Raw genomic sequence first — 20397 nt, forward strand, 5'->3', positions numbered from 1 at the left:
TGGTGGAGTCTAAATCAATCTCAGAGCAATTGATGGAATTTAATAAAATTCTTGATGATTTAACCGACATTGAAGTTAATATGGAAGATGAGGATAAGGCTTTGTTGCTACTTTGTTCATTGCCAATGTCTTTTGAGCATTTCAAGGATACCATCCTTTATGGAAAAGGAGGGCACCACTACTTTGGAGGAGGTACAAGCGGCTTTGAGAACCAAGGAATTGACCAAGTTCAAGGACTTGAAGGTTGATGAGGGTGGTGAAGGCTTGAATGTTGCAAGGGGAAGGAGTGAGCATAAAGGAAAAGGCAAGACGAAATTGAGGTCCAACTCTAAGTCCAAGGGGCTTGACAAATCATTGTTACAATGCTTTCTTTGTCATAAGCCCGGTGACTTCAACAAGGATTGTCTGGACAAAGGGGGCAGTGGTGGTTCTTCCGTTCAAACTGTGGTGACGTCTAATGAAGATGGTTATGAGAGTGCGGGTGCATTAGTGGTCACAAGTTGGGAACCGGAGAAGAGGTGGGTTTTGGACTCGGGGTGTTTTTTCACATGTGTCCTAGGAAGAAATATTTTGAGACTTTGGCTCTAAAAGAAGGAGGAGTTGTTCGACTCGGAAATAACAAAACTTGCAAAGTCCAAGGCATGGGACCCGTTCGTCTAAAGATGTTTGATGGTCGTGAATTCCTTCTAACGGATGTGACGTTTGTTCCCGAACTTGAACGAAATTTAATTTTCCTAAGCATGTTAGATAGTATAGGTTATTGCACTAAAATTGAGCATGGAGTTTGTCAAATTTTGCATGATGCATTCATTACAGTTAAAGGGTCTAAGATGAATGGTTTATACATTTTAGATGATTTCATAGTAATTGGTAATGCATCGGTAGATAGTACCTCATAATCTAAGAAGTTGTAAGCAAGAGATAAATGATTAGTCTATTGTCGTGTTAGATCTTCCATTTGTTTAAGGTTATGTCTTGTGAAGTAACAAAATGAATTACAACTGCAAAAAAATGTTTAGGCAGCAGCGACCAAATCCACAAAAACCACCATTCCAAAAACCGATACAGTTGAAGCACGAAACTATCAAAATTACAAAACCATAAAATATATATTAAAAGGTATATGAGAATCCAATGCTACTCCAAAATCTCCCACGTCTGCTGCTAACAAGATACAACCTCAACCAATTGAATGCCGAATGCTGCTGAAAAAGCACCTCCAGTTGATGCTGTACCAATGAGAAAACATGACTCAATCACTTACATAAAGATCACCTCCAATTGATGATGTAGCCATGAGAAAACATGTACCAAACACTAACAGAAAGATCTGTGGCTGAGTTGAAATATCTTACTATATGATGAATATTGGAGTGATTAGTTAGTGTTGCTTCTAAGTTGGGCGATTGAAATGTATTGTTAGAAGTTTTGTTTGATATAGTTTGTCAAAAGATGTATAATTCCCTAATTCATTAATTATATCTTTAGTTCTACAAATAGTTCAACATTTAAAATTTGATTTGACTTTTAATCCCAAAAAGTGAAGTTGAAGTCGTCTATTTCTAAATTCTAAAAAAGGTATATTTTCACTGGCGAGTTGCTTGCTTGTCAAGCAAATCGACGTTTCTTCACCTTGAAGTCTTTGTCAGCACATCCACGTAATTCCCTAAACTGTCATTGTTCACCAGGCGAAATGAGATGTGCTGCGGCAAATTTGTCTTGTTGCAAGACGCCTACTCTCTGGGAATAGGTTGAAAGTGCAAATAATTTATTAATGACCCCTCTGTCTAACATTTACACAAAAGGGAGGTTTTTCATAAGGTTTCTTGCAAAATAAGTTACTTAATACCTTAAAATACAAAAACAAAAAAAAGAAAATCCCAAATTTTGGCACTTATCAGTTGCTAATCGCTCTTTGTTGTTAGTGACACTATATATAGGGAGTGTGGGTATAGTGTCTCACTGTCCAAATTCTATACTCACATACTTGTCATTAGACTCGAGAACGAATCATTTGACCCTTGTTCAACTGATATTTTCTTTGCCTAACCTTCCATCGACTGGGGAGAAACTAGCATTATCATCTAATTGCCTATCTAACGATTTCGACTAACAAAATAATTAGTGTTAGGTATAAATACGCCCTAACAATTTAAAATAGAGTCTAATGCAAAGAGTTTTAGAGCTTTAGAGAGAAGATCATATTAAAATATAGACACAAGCCTTTATAATTGAGAATAATATTCTAACAAGCTTACAATTTTTTTTATAGTTTTTATTTCTTGTAATAAAGTATTTTAACAACATACTTCAAGAATAGACCCCTTCTAACTACAGACAAAACAGAGGCTAATTAAAAAATGGTACCACTTGATTGAAGTAGGAGTAAAAAAATTAAGTCAAAGTAGAAAATTGAAGCTTCTTCGTTTCTGCATTTGTCCATTTTGCTTGAAGAATCATGCATTTCTAGTTAGTGCTGCTGATCAAGGGATTATCGAGGTAACAGAAGCTATTTTAATTAATTAATTAATGTATTTTAATCGATAAATCTTTCATTAATTGTTCAGAACCAAATTCTTTTTGTTGGATGGATCATGTAAATATTCAATAATTTTAGGTTCTTAGTTTGAAATGATCTTCAATTTTGTGACTCTAGTACGGTTACAGTTAGAAGATGTGTTGAATTACTGTCATACCAAACCAATAATATAAAAAACCATAAATACCATGAACTGCATAGAATTACACCTCATCCACAAAAGTTGCTGACGGTATAAACTAAAAAAAATACTTGAAGATCTCGAGTTCGAGTCTTGTGGATAAAATAAAAAATTGAAGGTCTCAAGTGTTCGAGTCTTGTGTATGAAAAAAAAATACCAAGAGGGTAAATCACACTATAAATGGACAGATAGGTTCTCCGGCAGACATTAGTTATCGATAAAACTGATGGATACTTGACCCAGAAACATGGTCATAGAAAAATAGGTAGGTGCTTGAACTTATCAAGGCAAGAAAACAAATTGGGTGGCTAGGCAGATTATTCAGAAATTGAATTAAAACTTATGTTGAGCTGTTTGGAATAGAGGAGAAAGGATTCAAGTTTATAATTAGCCGTAAATGTAGTTACAGTGTCTTGTAATTTATATATAATTGAAAAACACTTCGATATTATTCTTCTCCTTTCTTTCTTTTTTCATCATTAAAATGGCTTGTCTTTGGTTTTCATTTGAGTGGTGAATTCTCATTGAAAAATTTGGCAGAAGTATCAAGAACAAAGATATCTTGTTAGTTAAGATCGACATCAATGACATGTAAAAGCCGTTCAAGTCGTTCCTTTTTACTTGCTGAAAATTGCACTGTTTAATCTTGTAATCTGTCACAGAATGCAAAAATAGGTTAAACCACAGTAACCTACAGAGTAACCTGCCGTAGATTTCATAAATTGGTGAATTGCCGCAGTATCATCTTGCACCACTTTACTTAGAATAGGATGGGGCTGCACTTCCATAGGGGTTTCTGGAACCAATCCACCCGACTAAACCCACGTTCAGTACCGTTCAAATGTTGCGAGTTATCTGGCCCGGCAGACGTAGGATTAACATAATGCTAGTAGCAAGTTACTTCAAATAAAAATAAAACCTCACTTACTCTTCCACCAACACAAAGTTTCATCCACATTCAAAGTATAATGATGCATTAACTCATTACCATAACGTTTTTTTCCAACATTTTTTTCCCTTGTTTTACTTCTTTTTGTGCAACTATATGATGCATTTACCACCACCCCTTCTTCTCTAATAGGCATTCATGTTTCATGAATCATTCAATGTAGGCTTGGTTCTTCTGTACACCTGAATCTGAACCTTGATTATCAAACAAAACTCTCGTGTGGGGAAAGATGTTTGTAAAATATTCGAAGCATGAAAGTTCATCCAATAAAAAATGTCCAACAGTTATAGAAGAGCTATGTCATCAATTTTCTCTTGAAGAACTTAGGAAATCAACCAATAACTTCGCTGAAGATCGAAAAATTAGAAAATCACTATTCAGTATAGTGTACAAAGGTTATCTCAAACATAGTGGTGAAACTGAGTATCCAATAGAAGTGAAGCGGATGAGAAATTTATCCGACGAATGGAAGTTCAAGAAGGAAATTGAACTCCACAGTAAGCTTCATCACCCGAATTTGAGGTCTTTTATAGGATTCTGTGATCATAAAGATGAGAAAATTCTTGTGTATGAGTACATGTTAAATGGATCTTTGTATGATCAGTTACGTTCAAGGAATATGGAATCACTCTCATGGAAGAAAAGGCTTGAAATATGCATCGGAGCTGCTAAGGGACTACACTACCTTCACACTGGAACAAAGCGCACGGTTTTTCATTGTGACATAAAACCTCAAACCATTCTTTTAGATAAGAATATGGTACCAAAACTCTCACATCTTGGATTTTCTTTACAAGGGAAGCTTTCTAAGTCAAATCCAAAACCAGTTAAAGTTGACACCCTTATCGGTAATTTCTTTCATTTTATTTTAGCGAATACTCAAATGAGTTATGCACTTCGAGTAGAAACTGTTGTATCATTTCTATGATGAAAAATGTCACTTTTTATAAACTCTTCCAAGTCTTGTCTATTTTAAATATAGAATTTGAGTTTTTCTAATAAAACGTTCTCACGCCCAATACTATTGAACTTGGTGTATGGAGTATGTTTTTATTTTATCAGTTTATAATGTCTAGGTACCACTCTTCATTAACTATTTTCAAGTATGATACTCTGATCTCTTTTAATGTTAGACTAAAGTTTTTTCAATAATAGTGATAAAAATCGAACATTTTACCATATATGCTTTGGTTTTGTTGATAGGTACATTGTTTTACATGGCACCAGAGTATGTCCGAACCAATACTTTCACAGATAAATGTGATGTTTACTCCTTTGGTATGGTTCTACTTGAAGCAGTATGTACAAACTACAAATATACCATCTTTGATAAGATGAACGTATTAGATAATCCAAATATATTTTTAGAACGGCCGAATGAAGTAGCTAAATTTTTGGAGAGGTTTGCAGCTTATGAGATTATTGATCCCATTCTCATGAGATTGATTGCGCCGTGGTGTTTGAAGGTGTTCATGGATGTCATGAAAAAATGCTTGAATATAGACCCAAACGAAAGACCAGCAATGGGCGAGGTTGAGGTTGAACTCGAGCATGCTCTAGCACTGCAGGAGGAAACAGATGATGGGAAAATGAATGGAGGTTGAACTTGAGTAAGCTCCCATTTGGGTTGAAAATGTACAGATGATAGTTCTTTGGCTTGTGGTTGCCAAATACAATTCTCTGGATCAAAAGGTTATCATTCTCTGGATGAAAAAATTATTACTGCAAAAGGAAAACTATTTTAATCTTATTTGACAATAATATTTTATCATAATATATGCCAAAATTTATATCACTTTCTATAAACAATTAAGCGCGATAGAAAATCGGATAAACATACATTATGTGTCGGTCTTTTCACTAGTTTATAATAAAGAAAATACATCAAAGGTTAATAGGTATAATTTCATAAAATATCATTCTCTTTGCGACAGAAAAGCCGCATAAATTATTTAAAAAAGGATAGATGAAATAATTTAATGGTTGAGATTGTAGCGTGAGAAAAAACGAGTGAAACGCAAAATTGAGGGAGTCCAAACCCCAAATTTCCATCACTTTTGGAACTTTTCTTCTGTCCATGCCCTAGCTTTTTTACAAGTGTAGAAACGATATACACACTGAAGTTGGGTCTTCTCAGCTAGAGTTTATGGATCTTAAAGCAACATATTTGGTCATGGTTAGAACACTGCTTTTGGGGCCAGTAACATGTTTTCTTTTTGAAGTTGAAAGTTGTAAACAATTCTTTCATGAAGAACCTTTTATTTCATTCTTGAAAGCATTATCATGATTTGTAGTAAATATTTTAGCAATAGGACATAAAATTTTGTTTTACTTTTGGTCTCAACCCTCTAATTTTTAGGAGAATTGAATGTCGATAATTTGAAGTTCAATCTAAAAATAAGTAAAGTTCTATTAAAGATTATTTCATTAGGATTTCATCAACTCAAATTCTTTTGAATGATTTATCCATATTTGAAACTCATTCACTAACCATATGAATTCAATCAATTGATTATAGAATTTTAAAATGAAACCTAAGCCTATGGTAAAAGTGTTAGCAACAACCTATCTACACCATTTCCAAATTAACAACCTTTTCGAAATTACTCAAATTTTAATGGTAGATCTAATTCTTTTGTCTTTGAATCTTCTGCTCTAACAAGCTTTTGGATTTTTAAAATATCTTATCCTAATTGGTGCTACTAGCTCAAGTAGAATCTCTTATTCTTTTTGGATTAGATATTTAAAATAAATATATGTAATTGAATTGCAACAAGAAAATGCAATAATAATATTTTAAAAAAAAAAGACAGTAGTTTATGAACCAAACATGTAATTGGGTGATTATATATATACAATCCTAGAATTTGGGTGAGTGATAGAAAATTTATTTTTCTAAGACATCCAAGATGTGGTTACTGCCTCTCAAAAAAAAAATGTTTGGTCACTGACAAGTAAGTTACTTGTCAGTGACCAAACATCTTTTTTTTTCTTCCATGAAATGAAAATTTATTTCTCATGCTGGATTTATTTTCTTGAAGTAAGGCTGGATTGTTTCATGAAATGAAAATTTATTTCTCAAAGAAAGTAAAATAACAAATTGATAAGGAGTCAGTTTTTTGTCTTTACAATCAATTTGTCTACCTGTCTGAAGCTCATCACATCTGAAAGGCAGTGAAGTGTGTGACATACAGGTCAAATATGCAAAAATAACCTTCACTAGTTTTTTTTCTCATGCCTTTCATAAAAGTGAAAAAGTGCAGCCACTTTAGGCATCACAAGCTTAATTCTCCTGTATTTTTCTTTCATAATATTCGAAGAGATCTTCTATTTTGGTTAAACATGTCACAAACTCTCACACACCGTCGGTGGGTCATCCACTAAGAATATCCTCCAAAAAGGCAGAAAACTTTCATAAGCATAACATTTATTTTGTGAGCAGTATCATAACGCTAATATTTAGTTATGTTGGATTGAGGGTTTTGGTTGGAGGGAAGGGATATATTAAAATATGAAAATCAAAGAATCATTAAAAAAAAATGTCATTTTAGATGTATCAAAATTACAATAACATTTCATAATATACTTTTTCTTCTATTAACTATCAATATTTCTTACACATGAATAGGAGGCAAGCAGGTAACAAGCTGCGCCGTAAGACCTTTTTCGATGGCAAAACCAATCCTCGTAAACACAACATCCATAGACCTAGGAGACATAACATTGCTATGCATAACCCTTTCGACTCTATGTAGAAGGTCAACAACCTCTGGTGCTAGGATGCCGAAAGTGTCAAAAGTAAATGGTATAAAAACATGTTGATTGTCATAACACGCATTGTCATGTTTGCACTTTGCTTGATGCAGCTTTTAGGGCTTCCTGTCCTGCCGTAAAAGCCTCGACCCCTAAACCCACAAGTGGTGAAACCCCAGTCAAGTCCACACATGCATGTTTTCCTCCAACCCATTCGTACACCATAACATCCGCAGGCCTATGTGTCGATCTTCTATCTAGTGGGTCAATCAGAAAGTTCACAGTGTTGGGTCATGAGGGAGCTTGGGAGACCGTCCACATCAAGGCTAGAACAACCGCACAAGTGATGAGTCAATAATTAGTGTTTTTAATATAATATTTGAGTCTGTTTTATTTATATTTGAGTTTATTTTATTTAAGTTTATTTCCTTTTTAGAATTATTTTACTTCAATTGTAAGTTATTTAATTTCAGGAACAAATATTCTAAAAATTGAGTCTTGGAGCAAAAGAAAGGGGTTTGGAGCTGATTCGGGATGAAAATACGAAGATTCGGTGCAAAAACATGACACCCCCAAGTCAGAGAGCTGGCACGGCCCGTGCCATCAGCCACACGGCCGTTTCAGCCTTCAAAATCTCTTTTGCTGCTTTTCTGCTTCCCGGACAAGCTACCTATTAGTTTACTTCTGACCTAAAAGCCCATGGTTTCTTGTGGAACATTCTAGTGTTATATTTCTTAGGGCTTAAGTCATTGTAAACTATAAATAGAGTAGCTAGCTATCACAACAATTTATCTTTTGTTTTTGGAATTCAATAGTGACAATCGTCTTCTTTAATAAAAGTTCTTTCTTTTACTTTTTTGTTATTTTATTTATGTTCTTCTTCTTATGAACATTCTGGTGATTCACAGCTTCTGATGAACTTGCTTCTGATGACATCATCACTTCAGGAGCACTTTGTCTTCAGGAGCACTTCAAACTTCAGGAGCAGTTTTCTTCATATGCTTTAAGCTTCCCTTTTTGTTGATGTATTTGCTCTTTATTTGTTCTTCCAAGACCATTTTAAGATGTCAAATTTTGTCTATAGTCCTGTACACTTGAACAAATATTAACATATCCAATTGACAATTTTTAATACTTTGTTATCATCAAAACTCTTAAGGATTATTATTGCTAAACACATTTTGTTCCAACACGGCATGTGATAGATATTTTAGCAAGTGTACTAAAACTATCGAAGTAATAAAATAAGTTCATATCCACGAGGACTGTGTTAATCTCAACTTAGCAATAAAGTTAATATCTAGGATGTGTAAATTTTGTAAGTGCCTGAGGCAGTAGGTTTGTGTGCATAAAAAGTAAATAAAAGTTGTTGAAAGATGATTCGAGAAGGATGATTATGTCGATGAATCCGTTATTGCTTTATATGAGTAGTTTACCTCCCTTTATTACTAATTACTATTCAATCTTTACGACAAATTAACTAAGTAGTTTTGATCAATCTCTTGACTCAAAACCCTTTCCTAAGTTATAATCTTTTAATCTCTTAAACCGATTGAATAACCGCAGAAGCGATAAAAGTACGTTAATTCATGAGTCATGATCCTCAATTTCCTATCTCTAGGTTCCTATGTTGAATCAAACAGGATTACTATTTCAGGATTAAAAGTTAGGGTTAACAGTCATTCAATTCATAATATCAATTCATGTAATTGCACGAAGCTATGGTTAATAGTCATACAAAGCAATTATTTGAAAACAATGAACACAAGTAATTCTGAATAAAGACTGAATAACATTAATAATAAAAGAGTATCAACTACTGATTCATATATTACAATAGGTTCATCATGGCTTAATCAACAAGGAAATTAGCTACTCATAATTAGAAAATTAAACAACATGAATAAAAGAAATTACAAACAGAGATGTTACGCTCGTGAAGTTTTCTTTTATCATGGAAGTCCTTCTTCTATCTCTCGTGTTGCTGCTGTAGCTGGTTCCCAAAATAATCCTAATCCCAAAACGTGATTCTGCTCCTTTTAGGTTACTGTACCAAAGCGTGAATGGATGTTCTTGTGCTGTGCGGCTTCTTTTATATAAGTGTTGTAACCTAGTTGCCTTCCTTCTCTCACAAGCATGTTACGTTTTTATTTTCCTTTGCTCAAGCCCACTACTCTTTTTTAGTCCACTCACCAATGTTTCTTACTAGCAAGTCTCTCAATGAAAATAATAATAATAATACTCTTTTTGACTCAATAACAAGAAAACGACAATTTATTTAAAATGACTCTAAATTAAGTACTAAATTAATAAAATTAGAATAAAAACTTAATTAAAAAGACTCTAAAAATGTGATATGACGGACTGTCATCAGCATGCTCCCCAAAAGTATCCAGACACGCCTTACGACAAACAGGGCACACCTCATCAATAAGAAATAGTGGAATCATAAGACGATATCGAAGGATAGTACGGTACTCCACTGGTGACATATGCTGACCTAACCCATCAATTGGGATAGCTAGAAGAAAATTTTGAGCATGTGCTGCTTGCAAACATCCTAAAACTGCCTTCTGTCTAGTGGCCATGTCAAACTTAACTTCTATATCTTGACCAATTTTATTAAGAAGAGCACTCGCCAAAACATGTTGTGCTTTAGGAGGGACGGTGTCCTTGCAAGTAAAACTACTAATGTCAAAATCTGGAATCGTACAGCGAAGACCATCCAAAGCATTATCAAAATTCGAGTCCATATATACCACATATCTCACTATCTCTCAAAATATGATCTTGTAGCTCCCAAGATTGCGCCCTAGAAGTCACAAAAGCGTATGAGGAAGCCTCTCAATTTTGAAATGTGTTTTTGCAAGTTAGTTTAGTCGTTAAATGTGTGTTTAATTTGGGATGAGGCTCCAATGATGCACTGATGGTGTTTTGAGGCAGTTGATCGATCAATGTGTGATATCATGTCCAAGAATGATCCCCTAAACGAGTTTAAACCATTTGGTGGAATGATAGTAGTTTTAGGTGGTGATTTCAGGCAGATATTGCCTGTTGTCCGAAAAGGAACGAGGCAGGATATTGTTGATGCATCAATCAATTCATCAAAGATATGGGTTTATTTTAATGTGTTGAGGCTTACTATTAATATGAGATTGAGTGCATCTTCGGTACCTGCAGAGCAGAAAGAAATTGCTAACTTTGGCAAGTGGATACTCTGAATTGGAGACGGCAACAACGCTTCAGATGAGAATGGTGAAATGAAGGTAGAAATTCCTGAAGATTTGCTCATATCGGACACAACAAATCTGTTGATGTCACTTATAGACTTTGTGTATCTCGATTTGAATGATAACCTTGGTGACCCGCTATTTTTCCAAGAAAGGGGAATACTCGCACCAACACTTGACTCAGTTGAGCATGTTAACGAATATATGATGTCACTGATTCCAGGTGAAGAGAAAGAGTATTTAAGCTCTGATTCTGTTTGTAGATCGGGTGAAAATTATGATGTCCAAAGCGAGTGGTTCACAACGAAATTCCTTAATGGTATTAAGAGCTCTGGAATTCCAAATCACCGGTTGAAACTAGAGGTGGGATGTCCAGTTATGCTGATGAGAAACATCGATCAGGCCAATGGACTGCGTAATGGTACGAGGCTGACAGTTACACATCTAGGGAAGAGCACGACAGCTGCTACCGTAATTACAGAAAAAAGGGCAGGTACCAAGGTATTCATTCCCAAGATGAATCTTATTCTGAGTAATCCAGAACTACCCTTCAAATTCATGCGCAGACAATTTCCATTGACGCTTTGTTTTGCAATGACAATAAATAAAAGTCCGGGTCAATCTCTATCTCGAGTGGGAGTTTATCTTCCTAAGCCCGTGTTCACGCATGGGCAACTCTATTTCGCTGTCTCTCAAGTTACTTCTAGAAAAGGTTTGAAACTGCTCATCTTGGATGAAGATAATAATGTTTGCAAGGAAACCACATATGTTGTGTATCGTGAAGTTTTTTAAAAAGTATGATCATTGGTTATGTTTTAGAATTGTTGTTGCTATAATTTAGAAAACTAAAGTTGCGTATTGATTGAAAGTTGTTTTTTTTAATTTCTTTGTAAGGCGTACTAGTCATTACAGGACATGCAATTTCTATATAAGCAGATCCTCTTACCTTTGACTTTTAATTGATGCACTTTTCAGGTATAACAATACGCGGAACTTTTTTTTTACATCGTTGTTACCCTAAAATACAATATTTACATTAGACCATTGGTTTTGTAAAAAATAAAAATAAATAACAATCGGCGTTTCTGTAGCCCAAACTATATTTATACACACCCGTAAAAAATTTAACGTTTGCATTCACGGACTAGATGTATACATTTGACACTCACTATTATATAAAAAAAAAAATACAATTTTTTTACTTTTATGTCAACAAATAATAATATACAGTACGTTGGCGTATTTTTGCAAAAATATTACATATGCTAAGTTTAATAATGAGTACGTCTTATACGACAAATAATTAGTATAAGTATAGTAAATCAAAATACTTTAATCGTTATGTGCAATGTTTAGATATTTCAAAATATTTACAAAATTAACAAAATTAAGATGATATTTTTTTTCCATATCAAATTTAAATTATAACAACACTTATAACTTTAAGATAACATAGTATAAAATCTATACATTTGATCATAAAAGTTTTTTATTTTCCGTGTTTGGCACGGGTCACTATACTAGTTATTAGTTAAAATACACTATATGTTTTATAATTTCAATTAGTTCAAAAATTATTGGAAAAAATTGGTTATTTACTCTTTTTTAGTATTTGCCACACTCGTTAGATCCTTTCATGGAATGGAATGAAAAATTATTTCGCAATGAAATGAAAATCGATAGGGAACTTGTGCCTTTCTTTTCTTTTTGTCTTTGTAATCAATTTGGTGGGTGCATGTATTGATATAAAGGGTATCTATCAATCCCAGTATATATGCACAACAACCTTCACGATTTCTCCTACTTGGTTCTACATTTTATCTCATACCTTTCATAAAAGTGAAAAAGTACATCCACTTTATAGGACCACTATGTGACTTTGGGTAAAACTATAGCACAAGATTATTTCTTCTGTATTTTTCTTGTATATATTCGAAGATATCTTATCTTTGCAAACATCTCACACCCTTGACGAGTTCTTTAATTTTTTTTATCAATAAGGAGTTTGCGAAAATAAATTTTTGAAAAGAGCACCACCCAACAATATTTTTTATTTAAGCAGATAAATTAGTCCACCTAAATTGACACTAGAGATAATCGAACTTGAAATCTTGAGGAGGAGTACACTCCCAGGTTCCAAACCAATATCACTGGACCAACCCAACTGGGTTCACCACCCAACAATGTTATTTCAATTTCCTTAGAAAAAAGAAAAAATATTACATTAATGATTTCATTACTGAGTAGTCTATACTTATATGATAATATTTTCATGCAATTTTTTTTTTAGGGGATATTTTCATGCAACTTATATGATGATACTTACTAAGATAAACAGAATATTCCAGCCACTTTTGGTATCTTTGCGTTGGAGTCATGATATGTGGAATGACCAGTGGCTTCTATCACTAGCTAAAAAAGTGTAGCAACCAATAGCTTTGCAGATTTTGATTATTCCAATACTTATGGACCATGCCAGCCAGAAAAAAGATCACAAAGCCATCACAACTTGATTCACAATTTATGATCACCATCCTTTTCATCTGCTAGGGTTTCTAGAGAGCAACAAAATACTAATAATATCGACCATGAAGACAACTCTCGACTATATCTTTATTCAAAATCTTAAAGAATTAGGGATTGTGGTGACATATTAGTTTGTCACACAAAGGTAGTTCCATATGTAAGTTAAAAGACGTTGAAGAAGTTTAAAGTATAAGATCTCATGTTCGATCCCAGAAACTAACATAGTAAATTACTTGCTAACATATACGTGATCACATCTATGATATATTATTTAGCATTGTTGTAAACGTATCACATCTCTTTTATATCCTTCATTTGCCCATTTTTATCTGTTACGAGATTAATCACTCACACTTAAATTACAAAATCATCGTCATGGATGACTCTGCCATAGATTCACTTCCACGATGGCAAAAAGCGCAAGGGAACTTTTCATGTTTGCAGTATAAAATAATATATACCAATTAGGAAGGGGACAAAACATCACATATTCACCTATTGGTGGAGAGGGTCGTATTTGATTCCTCTATTGTAACTCACATCACATTGAAAGTAAGTCTTGTATTACATGGGTTTTGTAACTCATTTCAGATGATATTTAAAGCATAAATGCATGATATAATTGAGCATCATCCTTTATTTGTTTCTTTACTTTCTTTTCCTTTATCCCAATCAAATCATATGTCAACTAAAATGATTAATCATGAATAAGGTTAAAGCTAAAGTTTCAAAAGTATGTTCATACATTGTGTATGTGGTAAATCCACCATTGCATGTGCATAACTTTCCAAAATATAAAAAAGTATTATAGTAGATATGGCCATGAGAAAAATCATTTATAAAAAAAAACTCTTTTCCTCTTTTAGAATATGACAAAAGCTCTCATAATCTTTGGATGATGTAGGTCCATTTTAAGATGAGGAATGATGTAGGGTGAAAAAACAAAATAAAGAGAAATAGAAGAAACATAGATGTGATTAATATGCTTTGGCAATTGTTCTTGTTATAAAAGCAAAGAAATGATTAAGGAATTATAGGTATGATCTATTAATCTCAACTTTCTATCCTATTGATTTTGTTTTGAACTTTTGTTCATACATAGTCAAATCAGATTCTAACTGTTTATCAACCATATTTCGATCCACAAGTAAATCAATATTTTAATCTTTGAAATTATAAGGATCGATCAATTTAGTCACTTAACTTGAACAATTTCGGTCAATGTAGCTATTTTTTCCAAATTTTGCACTAAAAATTTAAATGTTGTATGTTTATCTTGATGCAACATGAGACTATTTAAGTCAATATGCATCTCTTTCATTGATTTTGACGGATGTTAATCAAAAATATATTTAGATTAAGAAACCTAATTGCATGATATTCTTTAATTCAAAAGACTAAATTGCTATTTTGTAAATTTGAGAATCTAAATTGACCGACTTTAACAAATTCGAACACCAAAATGCTAATTTACTCTTCAATACCCGGTAAACTCAGTTACTTGAATGAAAATTGTATAAATTTCTAGGTTTGAGGAGCTAATGGAAATATGTAACCTATCTTGTACATGAAGCATCTTCAATTCAACAGTTCAAAATCGGAGTTTTGGATAGCGGAGAGAAACATGTGTATTGTCATATACTCCCTCCATTACATTTGAACGAAAATTTTGTTCTTATTTATGTGTCGTTTTTAATTATTGATTTATTAAAAATACCCTTATCCATTTTTATCTCAAATAGACTACTTATACTAACTAGATTCACACACTTTTTAAATGCGGAGAAATGAAAAATTCAGAATTCGAACCCCAAACTATGCATATAATGTCTTTGGTAACTACCAAATGAACTACACTCACGTAACACCCTTAGCTATGTTTACATAGAAAGAAATAGATGGAATAGATCATAAATAATTAAGGATAATGTAGGTAAAACATAAATATTGGCATCAAAAGTAACAATATTGATTTGTTGTCTTGATACGTGTAAAACAATTGTCCCCGTGAGCTTAGCTCAGTTGGTAGGGATAATGCATAATATATGCAATATTTGTGGTTCGAATTCCGGCCACCATCAAAAAACAAACGTGTAAAACAACTACAAAACCACTCTTAATGGAAAAGAGCAATGAATGCATCTAGAAAATTGTAAATGGTCTTATATTGAGGGACAAACACTTTTTTTTTAAAAAATAATCTTATAATTTGGGATCGGATGGAGTAAAAGACAATTGAGAAGTTAACGAATTTTGGTCCTCAAAGTTAGTTAACGATTGTGCATAGAAAAGATAACCAACATAATACAATCATGGATAAAATGCAAAAGCTATATGATGGCCATTATCCTCTTTATACTATATTGTATCAATAAATAGTAATTTTTTTACAACTATTTATTAAAAAGCTACATATTTAATATAGAATGCACAAGTTCTAAGACGAAGTTACTGCTTTAAACTTTTTAACATGTGCAAATTTGCACATGATAGAAAAATCCATATATTTATTATAAAAATTACACACCAGAATACAAATGGAGAAAAATTACAATTTTTTTCACAAGACATGTTGACTATAGTAATAATAATAATAATTTAATAAATAAGGACTGTATTTACAAATAACAGTCGCATTCAAAAGACAACAAACAAGATAATAAAGCATATATCTAATTAGTGCAACTGCAAATAATAATATTATATCAAAAATACAGTATTAGTAGAAAGACTTGGTAATAGTAAAACATGGTTGCAATTTTCTGTTGGTCATGTTTCTCAACCTTCTCCTTAGTGTATATTTGAAAGCACGGTCTGTTTGACAAAATTACAGTAATTTTGTTGAAGCTCCAAAATGTAGCTTATACAAAATTGACGGTGATACGAGGTGATTATGTCAAACTCACCGTCAATTCAAATGTGCACTTTGTCCCCTGACCATTTTGTTTTGTATCATTTCAGAAAGAGGGAACAATTCCATATCCAACTTCTGTAATTAGTGATGTGGAAAACATTTGATCAACTTCAGCTTCTACATCTGTTCTCTTCGCGAATCGACCTTTTATACGCGGTCGAGTTTCTGCATAGGCTTTCCTTGAAGCATACCTAATTGTTTTCTCAAATTTTCTTGTCTTCTTTTTCTCTCTGTACCTTAAGACTCTTGCTTCTCTATCCATTGGAGAGAAATGGGAAGACATTTGAATAGAAGGACCTGAAAATAGGTCAATTGTTCCTTTTGGAGGTCTTGAATAGGTCATGGTTGATTCTGGTACAACACCAACATCCATTGATGAAACTGAAACCTGATAAGAAAAGAAAATGAAAAAATATTAGTGATAAAAAAAAGGAGGTATCAAAGGTTTCTGAAACTAAAACTCAATATAATTTTTCCATGTAGCACTAATATCCATATTCATGAAACTGATTAGACCAATAATTGACATTCTTATCGGTAAGAACACCAATCTTTGATTTAAAAGTAAAAAAAAAAAATCGAAAAACGAATTGAACACGTCATATTTGTTTACAGAGTTCGAGCAACTGTGTCTACGTCTCCTATTGCAGAGCAACTATAGTATATCTCTACTAAGCTTAGGGTTCAGAGTGTAACCTTTGTTTAAATATTGCGGTTCAATTTACAATATTATCCATGAACTCTAAAAAAAAATAACCATGAACTCACCCGCTCGAGTGATCTGTCCACTTATCAGTAAACTGAGTCATACCCTTAATTCTAGGTTTTGTTTCTATATTTGCACTGCAAATTCTAACTAAAACCACAACTAATGAAATTGACTGCACAAATAATGGAATTTCTTGACAAAGAACTAGCATCTTTATAAGTCAATTTTGGGGGGAATTAGATTATGGAGGTGGAAAATTGAAGAATATTTCCCTTACAGATAAATATTTTCACTACTTGAGCTAGCAAACATACGAGATTCTAAATGGAAAGCCTTCAACACTGCTTGTACTTGTTATTCTGTACTAGTAAATGGCTTCTAGGAATATTCTTGAAAATTGATACTTGGAAAATTAAATAGAAAAAGAAAAAAAATCTTATGTATATTGGAGAAAAACAAACTTAGAACCGTCTCATAGCAAGAAAGCATGATACTTGGTCCTTAGATTCCTTCCACTAAAGAAAAAAGTGTAAAGAAAAAAGGGTAAAGAGTTATATGGACACAGACACGATTTAGACACTGATACGCCGACACCACTAATAGTTTGAGAAAATAACATAATTCAGTGTAATTATATGTGTCGGTGTCAGACATGACATGTGTCTGATACCGGGACACGCTTAATCCGAGAAGTGTTTTTGCTTTATAGTTAAACGGAGTTTAAAAGTTGCAAAAAGAATTAAAAGAAATACCATGTTTTTATTAAATTGTTGAAAATGGCAAACAATCTAGTCTATGAAACAGATTATGTAGAGATAAATCAGTCCAAATGCAAATTAACAACTTTTGAGTCCAACTATGGCGAAAATAGTATGTCAGTCATGTGGAAGGCCAAAGAAATTGCTATTTCAAAAGATATATACCACAAAGCATATCAAATTCAAATTCACAAAAGTATGAACATCAAATACAGATTTGTAAATTATGCACTGACTTGGTTATTAATAAATTTTGCCGATAAAAAAAAAACAGATTTGTTCAGTTTAGTAGTAAGAGTTTGATATTATAAAGTAGGGTTAATGGTGTTTTACTCCTGTAATATAGGTCATTTTTTATTTTCCCCTGTAAAATATTTTTTTTTATTTACCCCCTTGTAAAAAAAAGAAAATTTGGAATACCCCCTAATAGGTCATAAAAAAACGACTTTATTTTATTTTTGCAGAATTTTTTCGTTTTTTTATGATCTATTATGAGGTATTCCAAAAAAAAAAAAATTTTACAGGGGGTAAAACACCATTAACCCTATAAAGTATAATCTAAAAGGACAAATTTTAAATATTGTCGGAGACAGTTGTAAAATGACAATTACTTTCACTTTAAGTAATAATAATTTCTCCCTTCCTCAGTACCAATTCATGAGGCTCAAGATCTTGAATTGGATTAATTTGAGATTTACATAAATGAATTTTCAACTAGTGCCACCAATTTCAACCCTTTCCAAATAATTGCAAACAAAACAAGAAAACAATAATCAATGAGTCAAATAAAAACACAAGAAGAAAAAAAAAATTGAAAAATCTTACACTTTGACTAATAGAACCACCATTGTAACTGAATCCAGCTTTGGAAGACTCAAATTCCAACCCAAGTTGAAAATTCTGTACCTGCTGTTGTTGAACAGGAACAACACTATCACCAACATAGCTTTTTTGAGGAACACCATAATGATCTTGTTGTTGTTGTTGTTGACTATACTCATCATGATGATGAGTATTATTGGTAGTGAAAGTGTTTTCATCACCACCACAAGAATTACAATCAACAAGGTCCAAATACTCATCAACTTCTCCACTAAACAAATATCCATTATTAGCCACTTGATTATGATCATTGCTAATGTTGTTGTTACTATTGTTATTGTTGTTCTTTAGAGGATTCAACAAAAGCCATGAAGCTGCTTCATTTTCATCTTCCATATCATGATCAACACCTTCATCCTCCTCTTCCTCCACCTCACAACCACCGCGGACGAAGCCTTCATCTTCGGCACCTAAAAGGGTGGCCGGAGGACCGTATAGGTAACCGGAAATTGGAAGAATCGGGACACGTTGGTGGCGGCTTGCAAGAGGGTTAGCAGAGTGGATATCAGCATCACAAGTGGAGCAAAGAGAAGCAGCATCAGCTTTACAAAGAAAAGCCGCCGGGGCACGCTCGCAGGCCTCACAGACCCAGACGCGTTCGTGCCTCGAGGCTACACGGTTTGCCGCGTGGATGCGTGCATCACACGCGGCACATAAATATGCCGAGTCTGCGCGGCAGAAAACCGCGCATGGGGCCGAGCGGCACGTGTCACATGTTCGTGCCCACGTTCCCGCAGACCTTACAGTGGCTGTGGCTGAGGTGGTGGTGAGGAAATCTTGCTCCAACATTTGTGGAGAGAGGGAGTGATGAATGGTTTGTTTGTCAGTTTTGGACAGACAGTGTTAAGGAAGTTCAAATAGGTGAAGTTTGTATTTGCAGTGATTGTTCTTGCTGTTTTTGGTGGTGTTGGGAGTATAAAGAGAATCTGTGTATGACACGTGGCAGAAAACTAGTGGTGTGGGAAAGTTGTGACATTATCTATCTTGTGGGTGGCTATGCTTTGTGGTAGGGACAAGTTTTGGGGTCAGAGGATTGAGATTGTAAATTTTTAATGTGCTTAACAATCATGAGTAGAAGAAACAAAACTACTAATAATGGTTTATTTATATCTTAAAATGTCATGTTAAAAATAATATTATAGTATATGCTTGTTAAATTTGTCCTATGATGTCTTTCTTGTGTTTTTTTATCTCTTTTTTCTTTGTTTCACCCTTTGAATTTCTCGTCGTGGTTTTAAAATGTGAGCCGTAATCGCGATTGAGGTTGTAATATAACAGTTTTATAGTCTTTACAACATTACAATCGCAATTGTGACAGAATCAACCATATTTATCTGCGTTATACCACAATATAAAGGTTTGTAGCGTAACCACATATGCGACTGCAATTGCAATAATAAGGTGTTTCCTATTCAATTCCGTAAGTACTGATAAATCATATATATGCAGTGGTTAACCTCAGCCTAATATAGCTCATGCATCCACTAGATTTATTTAGTTTATCTTCTGTTATATTGTTACGCTTTGCTGCATAAATTATCCTAATTAACTTGATATTTGAGATGTTATATATTATCCTAATTAACTTGATATTTGAGATGTTATATTATTGATCTTTCATCACACCAATATAGATGAGAGATCCATACCCTACTAAGAATTTAAAGTCATAATTCATTAACTTGGAGGGGTGACTTTAATTCCAGCTATAAAAATGAAGATATATATATGATAAGACCATGTGCAAGTGCTACTCTTTCCTTCTTTAAGCCTTTATTATGTGGTAGGCTAGCAATCTTGACTTCAAATTAGTTGTAGTTGTGAATTGGAGAAAATATGTGGTGGATAACACTTTAGAGCTTACCTAAATGACAAGGGAACGATATCCTACATTTAAACAAATATACATATTTATTGATCTTAAATATAAACAAAACTTTTCTTTTCAACAGAGTT

The 20397-nt window shown here is 33.4% G+C and overlaps 2 protein-coding genes across 2 annotated transcripts; one reads left to right on the top strand and one right to left on the bottom strand.

The window, feature by feature from the left end:
* The first annotated feature begins 2362 nt into the window (after window positions 1–2362).
* On the top strand, window positions 2363–5475 carry LOC25497635 (receptor-like protein kinase ANXUR2). Its single transcript, XM_013592258.3, has 3 exons — window positions 2363–2499; window positions 3833–4517; window positions 4873–5475. Exons 2-3 carry the CDS (start codon window positions 3899–3901, stop codon window positions 5271–5273), a joined length of 1020 nt encoding a protein of 339 aa, XP_013447712.1. The 5' UTR covers window positions 2363–2499; window positions 3833–3898; the 3' UTR covers window positions 5274–5475.
* A 10275-nt stretch (window positions 5476–15750) lies between these two features.
* Window positions 15751–19350, bottom strand: LOC25497637 (zinc finger protein CONSTANS-LIKE 2). Its single transcript, XM_013592260.3, has 2 exons — window positions 18385–19350; window positions 15751–16480 (listed from the first exon to the last, which is right to left on the bottom strand). Exons 1-2 carry the CDS (start codon window positions 19228–19230, stop codon window positions 16136–16138), a joined length of 1191 nt encoding a protein of 396 aa, XP_013447714.1. The 5' UTR covers window positions 19231–19350; the 3' UTR covers window positions 15751–16135.
* Window positions 19351–20397: the final 1047 nt, after the last annotated feature.

The sequence above is a fragment of the Medicago truncatula genome, chromosome 7, assembly GCF_003473485.1.
Source record: "Medicago truncatula cultivar Jemalong A17 chromosome 7, MtrunA17r5.0-ANR, whole genome shotgun sequence".
In the NCBI taxonomy this organism is placed as follows: domain Eukaryota; kingdom Viridiplantae; phylum Streptophyta; class Magnoliopsida; order Fabales; family Fabaceae; genus Medicago; species Medicago truncatula.

Bases quoted from the DNA above. Each gene is read 5' to 3' on its own strand.
- LOC25497635 (XM_013592258.3), top strand. From the start codon at position 3,899: ATGTTTGTAAAATATTCGAAGCATGAAAGTTCATCCAATAAAAAATGT. The intron at 4,518-4,872 runs GTAATTTCTTTC...TTTTGTTGATAG, and splicing joins TAAAGTTGACACCCTTATCG to GTACATTGTTTTACATGGCA.
- LOC25497637 (XM_013592260.3), bottom strand. From the start codon at position 19,230: ATGTTGGAGCAAGATTTCCTCACCACCACCTCAGCCACAGCCACTGTA. The intron at 16,481-18,384 runs GTAAGATTTTTC...TTTTCTTATCAG, and splicing joins GTGGTTCTATTAGTCAAAGT to GTTTCAGTTTCATCAATGGA.